At 35.8% G+C, this 10,953-nt stretch overlaps 1 protein-coding gene across 1 annotated transcript in view; it reads left to right on the top strand.

Moving 5' to 3' along the window:
* Window positions 1-704: 704 nt before the first annotated feature.
* The window catches only part of MACC1 (MET transcriptional regulator MACC1), a 38,516-nt gene continuing 28,267 nt past the window's right edge, over window positions 705-10,953 (top strand). Inside the window, exons 1-2 of the mRNA XM_043965073.1 lie at window positions 705-813; window positions 7,873-9,890. Coding sequence (XP_043821008.1) covers window positions 705-813; window positions 7,873-9,890 — 2,127 coding nt within the window. The remainder of the gene's footprint in view (window positions 814-7,872; window positions 9,891-10,953) is intronic.

Raw genomic sequence — 10,953 nt, 5'->3', positions numbered from 1 at the left:
TGTGTTGCTTTTGGGAAGTCATTTTTCCTTCTCTTGGCTTCAGTTCCCTCATCTGTAAATTGAGGAGGTTGAACTGGGTGGCCTCTGAGGTTTCTTTTAGCTCATAATCCTGTAATCTACCTTGACACCTTTGCCCTTCAAGAACTTTCTAGCTGTATCATTGCTACCTGATGGCAGTTTTTATATTCAACCCATTTTATGGTTCGCATCATTGAGCCCCACCCTCTTGCTTTTTAAGCTGAAATCTATTTTTTTTTGCAGGGCAATGAGGTTAAGTGACTTGCCCAGGGTCACACAGCTAATAAGTGTCAAGTGTCTGAGGCCAGATTTGAACTCAGGTCCTCCTGAATCCAGGGCAGGCGCTTTATCCACTGCACCACCTAGCTGCCCTGAAATTATTTATTTTTTTTTGATAATTGCCTTCCACTATAATTAATTTCCTTTTTAAACCATGGTATTTTATTTTATGTCTTGAAAACCAATTCTGGGAAGGGGTCTCTAGACTTTGCAAAGCCACCAAAGGCTTCTAGGATGCAAGTTGTCCTTGTATGTAGGGAAACCCTTTGGAGAAGCAGGCTGCTTTAATGCACTTTGCTATTTAAATCCATGTGACACTTTGGATCATGTCATCTTCACTTACTTTCTAGCAATGTTTTAAATGGACATTTGTCTTCTCCTCCTAACTACCTACCACAGGCGGAAACATGGCAGCTAGCGGACAGGCTCCTTTGAAGACTGAAGGGGTTCCAAGGAGTAGGTCTGAAGGAAACTTGGTGGATGAACAAAACTCCTCCACACATTATGATGAAGCAGGTAAAAAAACAAAAAACAAACAAACAACAACAACAACAAAAACAAAAACAAAAAATGAAAAACAAAAACCTTTTTTTTTAATTTGAGAGAATTCAATTCATGAATCAATAAAATCAACAAATGTTTATTGATGGCTTACTAAGTAAACATTTAGGAAAACAAAGAAATGATTATAACTGACACTGATATACATTTAAGATTCACAAAAGAGTTTCAAATGAATTAATTTATTTGACACAACAACACTGAATTAGAAATTGTAGGAATTTTTGTTGTAAAGATGAAGAAACTGAAGGTCTGAATGGTGCTATGGCTTGCTCCAGGTAAGCACACTGGAATTGTGTATGGCAGAATTTGATCAAAGACCTTGGCAGACTTTGCTTGATCCAACCAGTCTGCCATTCAATTTTCCCTTTAATTTCATTTTAATGAATTTTGATTAATTTTGTTAGATACTTCTCACTTGCATGTAAAAATACTATGCATTCAAAAAATTGGATTCCAAATTTTCTCCCTTTGGACATTGTACCTCGGGAAGACAAGAAATATGATATGGATTATAATTTGAAGTCATATAGTACTGTGTATCATGTACCTTATTTATTCCACTTATCCATCCCTCTATTTCTTAGTCAATACTAAATTATTTTCATGATTACCACTTTGTAACATAGTTTGAAATCTGATACTCCTTGGTGACCTTCCTACATATTTTTCTCCCACTGGATTTCCTTAATATTCTTGAACTTTTGTTCTTCTAGATGAATTTTATGATTTTTCCAGCTCTATAAAATGATTATTTTGTAGTTTGATTGGTATGACATTGAATGAATTTACTTAGGTAGAATTGTCATTTAAATTATATTGGTTTTGCCTAATCATGAGTAATTATTATTTCTCCAATTGTTCAGATATGTTTTTATGCAAAAAGTGTTTTGCAATTGTATTAATATAGTCCCTGGGTTTGTCTTAGCAGGTAGATTCCCAAGTATTTTATATTGTCTTTATCTATTTGAAATGAAATTTCTCTTTCTGCCTCTTCCTAATGGGTTTTGTTGATACTATATAGCAACTCCAATGATTTATATGAGTTTATTTTATACCCTGAAACATTGCTAGCTATGAATTTTTTCAACTAGTTTTTTTTTTATTTGATTCTCTAGGGGTCTGTAAGTATATCCTCATATCATATGCAAAGAACGATAGCTTTCTTCCTTCATTGCCTATTTTTATTCCTCCAATTACCTTATCTTATTGCTATAGCTAGCTTTCCTAGTATGCTATTGAAACTAGTGGTGATAATGAACATTCTTGTTTCATCCCAATCTTATTGGGAAGCCTTCAATTTTATCTCTGTTACAGATAATGCTTGTTTTTGGTTTTAGATTGAAGCCACTTATCATTTTTTTTAAAAAGACTTCATCGATTTGTATGCATTCTAATGTTTTCAATAGGAATGGATGTTGTATTTTATCAAAAGCTTTTTCTGCATCTATTGATAGAAATCATATTAGCTTTTTTCTTTATTCCTTTGGTCAATTATACTGATGGTTTTCCTAATATTGAACCAGCCTTGCATTCCTGACATAAATTTCACCTGTCATAGATTAAGATCTTTGTGATATATTTCTATAAGTTCCTTGCTAATATTTGATGTTTTTGCTTCAATTTTCACTCAGAAAATTGGCCTATAGTTTTCTTTCTCTGTATTTTTCCTGGTTTAGAATTCAAATCATATTTATGTCATAAAAGGAATTTAGTAGGACTCATTTACCATTTTTTCAAGTAGTTTATTCAACATTGGAATTAATTGTTCTATAAATATTTAGTAGCATTTACTCATAAATTCACCTGGTGCTGGGAATTTTTTCTTAGGGAACTCATCTTTGGCATGTTCATTTTCTTTTTCCAAGATAGTTATTTTAGTCTTCTGTTTCCTCTTTTGTTAATCAAGGCAATTGATTCATCCCTTTCACTTAGCTTGTAAATTTTACTGGGCAAAATTGTTCCTAATAGTTGCTTCAGTTTCATCTTTATGGGTGGTGCATTTACCTTTTTCATTTTGTATAATGGCAATTTGGTTTTATATGTCTAAAAAAATCAAATTAACCAGTGGATTATCTATTTTTTACATAAAACCAACTCCTAGTTTTTCTTAGTAGTCCAATAGTTTTTTAAACTATCAATTTTATTTCTATCTCCTTTGATGATCAAAATTTCAATTTTAGTCTTTAATTGGGGGGAGGGGTTAATTCTTTTCCTTTTCCTATTTTTAAATTGTATTCCTGATTTATAGATCTGCTCTTTCGCTCTTTTGTGATTAGTGTTTTCTGCTAATCAGTGGTTTGGTTGCATTCTGCAAATTTTATTATTTTATTTCATTGTCATCATTCTCTTTAATAAAATAATTGATTATTTCTATGATTGTTCTTTGACACACTCATTTTTTAGGATTAAATGATTTCGTTTCTAATTAATTTTTAATATATTCTGTTGGCCCCTTACTGAAGTTTTTATTGCATTATGTTCTGAAAAGGGTGTATTTAACATTTCTACTTTTCCACATTCAGTTGTGAGGATTTGCACCCTAATCCATACTCCATTTTTGTGAAAGTGCCACATATAGCAGAGAACAAACGGTATACTAATTTTTATTCCCATTCTGTTTTCTTTAGAGGTCTATCATCTGAATTTTCTAAGATTGTGTTCATTTAAACTTCTTTCTTGTATATTTTATGGTAGGATTTATCTAGCTCTGAGAAGGGAAAATTAGCATTTCCCACTTGTATAATTGAACTATATCCTTATGTAATTCATTTAACTTTTCCTTTGAGAATTTTGAGCTTATGTCATTTCGTACATAATTTGTTTAATATTGATATTATTTCATTGTCTATAGAACCTTTTTTATCAAGATATAATTTCCCTGCTTATCTCTTTTGGTTAGGTCTGTTTTTGTTTTTGCTTTGTCTGAAATCACAGTTACTATGCTTTCCTATTCCTCAAGAATGCTTGAAATCCCTTTATGATATTAAATATTAATTTTTTCCCTTGAAGGACTATACAAAGTTTTGCAGTGCATTTTATTTTGGTTATAAACCCAGATATTTTGCATTCTGAAATATTGTATTTTAAACTCTCCACTCCTTTAATGTGGTAGCTGTTAAATATTTTGTGTTCCTGACTATGGCTCCACAATGGTTGAACGGTTTCTTTTTGCCTACTTAAAGTATTTTTCTTTTACCTGGAAGCTCACGAATTTTGCCACAATATTCTTGGGATTTTTCATTTTGGTATCTTTCTTAGGTAGTTATTAGTGATTTAAAAAATTACATATTATTCTTTTTCTATAATATCAGGGTGTTTCTCCTTGATAATTACTTGAAATATAATGTTCATGCATTTTTTTATCATGGCTTTTGGGGAGTCTAATAATTCTTAAAACATTTCTTCTCAACATATTTTCCATGTCAGCTATTTTTCTGATGAGACATTTCATGTTTTCTTCTATTTCCCCTATTCTTTTGATTTTGGTTTTTGATTTCTTGATGTTTCATGTAGTCATTAGCATCCACTTGCCCAATTCTAATTTTTAAGATATAAGTATTTTTAGTGAGCTTTTGTACTCTTTTTTCCATTTGGCAAATTTCATTTTTATAGTTCTTTTCATCAGTGAAGTTTTGTTTGTCTTTTTTCCTTTTGGGGAATTCTGGGTTTTTTAGGCTATGTTTTTTTCTCTTTTCCCAAACTGTTGTCTTTTCACAATTGTCTTTATTTGCTCTCATTTGTTTATATAAATCTTCTTCTATTACTGTTATTTGATTTTGAAAATGTCTTCCAGAATTGGGTTTGTGTTTGTGTTCAATTCATAGTTTCCTTGAGGACTTGCTTTTAAATGTTTTGACTTCATTTTCTTATTCTGAGTTTGTTTTGAGATTTCCTGTCACTATAGTTGCTTTTCACAGTCCATTTTGTTTTTGTTTTTGTTTTGTTTTGTTTTTGTTATTCTCACCCTAGTTCTTGACTTAAATTTTATTTTAACATCGGACTATTTTCCTGACTGGGGAGTAGGAGGGAAATAGCACTGTCCCTACCTTCAGCCTTTTTTCACCCTGCTGTTTTAGGAACTATTTCTAGGGTTTTGGAAGTTTTGGGTACTTTAAAAGTAATGTTATCTGTGGAGAGTTGTTGTCAGTGCTTTCCTAGCCTGTTCTCTTGTTTTTTACCAAGAAAGGGTTCCAGATTACTTGGGATTTCAATCAATGCTGCTCATTATGGTCACTCCTTTTTTTTTTTTTTTTGCGGGGCTATGGGGGGTTAAGTGACTTGCCCAGGGTCACACAGCTAGTAAGTGTCATGTGTCTGAGGCTGGATTTGAACTCAGGTACTCCTAAATCCAGGGCCGGTGCTTTATCCACTGCACCACCTAGCTGCCCCCCACTCCTCCTTTTTGACTAAAAATATTCCTCTCTAATCTTAAATTGTGACCCAGAAGTGGGTATAGGCAATGGGGTTGCCAACTCACCCCACTTCCTGCATCCAATGTACCCAGGGGTCCTCTGTAATCTCTTTCTGACCAGTTGACCTCTCCCCTCACTATCTCTAACTTGAGAGTACCCAAACTACTGCTTCTTCTGCAACCACCATCTATTCCCAGCACTGGCATTACATTTTCAAGTACACCAGGCTTTTCTCCATACCAAGACCACAGATCCCTCTTTCTGACCTCCTAAATTGTGATGGATCAGAAGAAAGCCTCACCCTTACTTTTTTTGGGGTCCTCTATTCCAGATTTCAATTTGAGGCATACTTTTGCATTTTTCTGGAGGGGAATGTTGGGAGAGCTCAGCTGAATATTTTCTCTACTCTGTCATCCAGAATCCACCCTCTTTTATGCCATTACATCTCCCTTCTTCATGCCTTACAAAGGTGATCTCTCATGGCTAGAATGTACTTCTTCCTCACTGCTACATCTTGGAATCCCTCATTTTCATCAAAACACAGATCAGATGCTGTCTCCTATATAGGGTATTTCCTGACTCCCTTAGTTGCTAGGAGTCTTTAACCCTTTGAAAATGGTTTTGGATATCTTTGTATATGTTAGGATGTGTGTCATAGCTTTAAAAAAATAAGGAAGCTCAGAATCCATCTAGTCCAATCCCTCATTTTGCAGATGAGTAAACTGTGGTCCATATAAGCAAGTGACTTGCCTCAGGTCACAAAGGCAGAGAGCATTCAAGGTAGAATTTGGCCTACCTGTGTTTAATTACCTGTGTTGGATTCTCTCCCTCCACCCCCAGTAGAAAATTAGATCTTTGAGAGCATACAATAATTCATTTTTTTTCTCCATATCCTCATCACCTACCACAGTGCCAGGCACATTGTTTCATAAATGCTGGGTGAATTCAATGGAAGAGAAAATACTTGAATAAGTCACAAGGGCTATTTTTAAAATTTTTTTAAAAAGTCTAAACAGAAAAGGTTATGCATGTAGAATAGGCTAATATCATTGAGAATTAGAGTGGTTTGAGGAAGCTGACAGAGGGAGAAGGTGCCTAAAAGATCCGTGGAATGTGGAAAGGCCAAAGTGTAGGGAAAGGGAGGCATGCCCATACAGGTGAAGGCTCAGAGGAGGATAGGTGCTCTTTTGGATCTGAAATTTTCCATAATACATGATTTGATTTTTAGCATGTCATTAGAACTAAGGTTGGACTTATGTCCATGTTAATGGCATTTCAATGGCCTCCTGGATTATTAGATATTTCCCTGGCCAACTATCCAGTTAGTCAGTTAGCTAATCAATTCCTAGCCTTTTATCTTACCTCTTAAGTGGTAACAGTTTGAAGTTTATCTGCATACTGAACTATTGCATTTATTAGGCACTGACTGAATATAGGACACCAGTGCCTCTGGATACTGCTTGTTTCAAATAGATATGTATGATATTTTATAGACATACAGATTATTCACCCTCTATTTAAAGCTCTCCTCCATTGACTTCAGCAATGTATGACAACCACAAACTCTGGTGACTTCACCAACCTGAAGGAATATGGTGTTCAGGGCTCTGAAAATCAAAAGGAAAGAAAAGATTAGCTGACATTCATCTAGTAATTTAAAGTTTGCAAGGTTCTTAAAATATCACCAATCATTAAAATAAAAATGCCACAATGCCAAACACCCAGATGTTTGGAAACATCTTGCCACTAAGAACATTTGTGGGTTTTAATACAGATGATTACTGGCATATAAAAACAACCTAAATAATAGAAACAAAATTAAATTGGGAAAGAGACTGGCTGTGTGATTATATTGGTATTGGAAACTCCTTCTACCAAAACATGTTGTGTATTTTGCTGAAACTTAGATTCTTAGAGGGTTTCCTAGACATTGAAAAGTAAAGTGTCAGGGTCACAAATCTAGCGTGTGTCAAAGGCAAGACTTGAACCTATTATTTTCGGACTCTGAGGTCAGTTTTTTCACTCATGCTGTTTTTACAATCAAAGCTAAATAAATATTCCAATTATTCCATTAATCAGGAGGAAACAGGTTAGGTCTATACATCTCCAAACTAAGAATAATTTCCTCTTTCTTATAAATGAGACTTGATTAGATTCAGAAATGAGAATCTCAAGATTAAATAGGATTTAAGACTGTAACATTATCTGTTACATTAGATGTCAATGGGAGGAGTTTTTCCCTTCTTTCTTCAAAACTTAAAAAGTTGTCGAAACCTAAAACTGCTTTTGAAAATTCATGGTCAGATCCTGGGGTGTAAATAGTAAGATTAAAAAAGAACATTTCTTTTCTTTTTTTTTTCTTTTAGTGAGACAATTGGGGTTAAGTGACTTGCCCAGGGTCACACAGCTAGTAAGTGTTAAGTGTCTGAGACCAGATTTGAACTCAGGTGCTCCTGACTCTAGGACCGGTGCTCTATCCACTGCGTCACCTAGCTGCCCCAAGAACATTTATTTTCATTGTTAAGACATGATCATGATAGTGTCATAGATTTATCTGATAATGTTGACTCAACTTTATTTTTGGGGTTTTCAGAACCAGATTGCCAAGACAATGATGTGCTTCCTGATTGGCCTGATGTTAGCCCCCAGCATGTCAGTCCTATTTCCAAGACAACAAATCCATTCTGGAATGGACTTTCTGCTTCGAACCCATTCTTGGATGATATAGCTCAGTTAAGAAATACTGGAAAGAAAAAAACCACGTCCATATTAAAAGAAGACCCCTTTCTCTTTTTTCGAGAAGTGGAAGAAGATAGTTCTTCTGGTGATGAATTAAATGTTCATCAATTGCTCAGGAAGTCTTCATCAAGGAAATATGGGAAATCCAAGAGTGTTTCAGAGCTTTTGGACATTGTGGATGCAACCCTGAGTACAGAGATATCTGACCAGATTTTACGTCATGACATGGAATGGCTTCAACATGACCGGGAGGCTTATAAAATGGCCTGGTTAAGTCAACGTCAACTGGCTCGATCATGCTTGGATTTGAACACAAAGAGTTACAGTCCGGGTTGGGCTCAGACACAAGTGGCAGACACTGTCATCCTTTGTAAATTGGACCACAAAGGAGGCTCAGTGCAACTCCCAGGATCACACATTACTGTGTATGTACCTCAGGGCCATGTAAGGACTGGAGAGTTCCAAGAAATTTCCCTGAGGGCTTTCCTGGACCCTCCAGAAACCCTGAATCATGATCTATCATGCACTGTGAGTCCACTGTTGGAAATTAGGTTAAGCAACCTAGACACAAAGGAAGCTATTTTGTTAGAAATGAAAATCTCAGCTGAAGTGAAGCAGGATCCTTTCAGCCAAGTTATGGGGATGCTGACTTGTTTGCATAGCTCCAATAAAGGAGGGTCCTTCAAAGAATTCAGTACCTGTTATATTTACAATGACACTATCCAAGTGAAATTATTAGAATTAAGTCATGTGATGTACATAGTGGTTGTAGCTCGAGCCAAAGCTATTCAGGCACCAGCCAGAAGTGTGTGGGATTATATCCACAAAACTATTTATGTTGGAATTTATGGACCCAAATATATCCATCCCAGTTTCACTGCCATCTTTACTTTGTGGGGACACAGCTATATGCCGAGCAACCTCACCATCACTGACATTAACAGGAGTGGGAAAAATGTCTCTCCAGTTGTATTTCAGCTCTGGGGGAAACATTCCTTTTTGCTTAACCAGCCCCACGATCTACACATTTCAGTCTTCTCACATGATCTGGATTTTAAAGTGAAAGAAGATGACCAAAGAAAAGAAATTAAACAAGAGCAGCTAAAAGCTGGAGAAGTAATCCATCAACAATTTCTGTTTTCTGCAATGGACAGCAAGACCTTGCACACATTTGTATTCCTGGTCCAGATCCATATGCCCAATAAGAACCCTGTGGCACAATTTTATGTAAGGACACCTGACCCAGCTCCCAACTTTAGTAGGATTCCCAGTCAGTCAAATTCCTTGAAGATGGAAGGGATCAAGTCCTACCCTTTGTTCCCAGCACTAGCTGCTAAATATCCCAAATTTCAAGATAAAACATTGCACTTTATCCATTATGGTGTAACTTTGAAAACAGTGTTAAGGCAACACAAGATTGATTACCTCCTAGAATATTTCAAAGGGGACAACATTGCCCTCCTTGGAGGGGGTAAGGTGAAAGCTATTGGTCAGACCAAAGTCAAGGAATGGTATGTAGGAGTCCTCCAGGGGAAGCTTGGTCTTGTGCGTTGCAAAAATGTCAAAGTGATTTCTAGGGAACAAGTCATTGACATGTCTGAGAGTGTGTTTACAACCCAGAAACTTCTAGAACAGGCTGCCCTGCCCTTTAAGAAGATGACCTACATCTATTCAACTGTGCTGACCCTGGTATCTGAAAAAATTTTGGACTGGAAAGCTTTAGCTGATGCACTGGGTTATTCACAGCTGACGACAGAAGATTTTGATCAGATGCAAGTTGACAAAGAGACAGAAAGAGTGTCTTATATTGTCAAGAAGTTGAAGGAAGATTGTCACACAGACAGAAATCGGAGAAGCTTTCTTTATGAACTTGTGGTTGTAAGTATTGCTTGGATGCTTTTTTTAAAAAATAAAGATTTTATAACATAATTTATTAGCAGTCCTTTCAAAATAATAATGATAAAGAATAAGTCAATTTACTTCACTGAGTTAGCAAATTAAATCATTAAATGCCATTAAGGTCTGGATAACAAGGCTATCCCCAAAATTTGATATTTACTTGGACTTTGCTCAAAAAACTCCCTTTCCCCAAGCATCCTATTCTTCTATTGAAGGGAGAATAAATATTCACTGTGTGCTAGAACTTAACACTTAAGAGATTTGCTCTTCTTTTCTCAAATATTTAGACAGTTTCTGTTACATCAAAGTTAATCCATCTCATAAAGGTAAATAATGGCAGGGCCACGGAAAGCAAAATTTCACTATTTAACCATTCTATTCATTGGAGGTGCATTCTCATATTCTCTCTCTCTCTCTCTCTCTCTCTCTCTCTCTCTCTCTCTCTCTCTCTCTCTCTCTTTCATCAGTAACCTTTGACTTTGGATTTTTAAATACATTAGGTCCAGAATTTGTAGTCAGAAACACCTGGGATCAAAATGTGTCTCAGATGATTACTAGTTATGTGATGCTGAGGAATTAATTTGACCTTTCTGTTCCTCACTTTCCTCATCTGTAAAAAAAAGGGGCTCAGTCTTAATGAACTCTAAAGTCCCTCCCCAAATCTTTGGTCCTAAGATATGACAAATTAAAATCCTTAGTCCAAGGATAAGACAACATTGGTAGTACCTAGAGGACTGGCTTTGGAATTGAGTGGACACAAGTTCCAGTTCCATCTCTGACACAATCTGTCTGTGTGACAATATAACGTCTCTAGTCTCTAAAACTGGAAGTTGTGAGTTAGATATTGAGCTCCATCATGGATGGTGATCCAGCAGTGGGAGTTTCCCACAGCAATTAAATCACAGAACTGGACCTCAAACCACAAGGGAGTTCCATGCAACTCTTCTAATAATGTACCACTATCCTTCAATTCCTCACCTGAGCACAGAGGGCACCCTGTGTTCTCAAAATTTTTCCCAGCAGAAAAGAAACTTTAGTAGTT

Source organism: Dromiciops gliroides, chromosome 5 (assembly GCF_019393635.1).
Source record: "Dromiciops gliroides isolate mDroGli1 chromosome 5, mDroGli1.pri, whole genome shotgun sequence".
Taxonomy (NCBI): domain Eukaryota; kingdom Metazoa; phylum Chordata; class Mammalia; order Microbiotheria; family Microbiotheriidae; genus Dromiciops; species Dromiciops gliroides.
The sequence above is the reverse complement of the archived record's forward strand: the minus strand, read 5'-3'. Positions and strand labels throughout refer to the sequence as shown.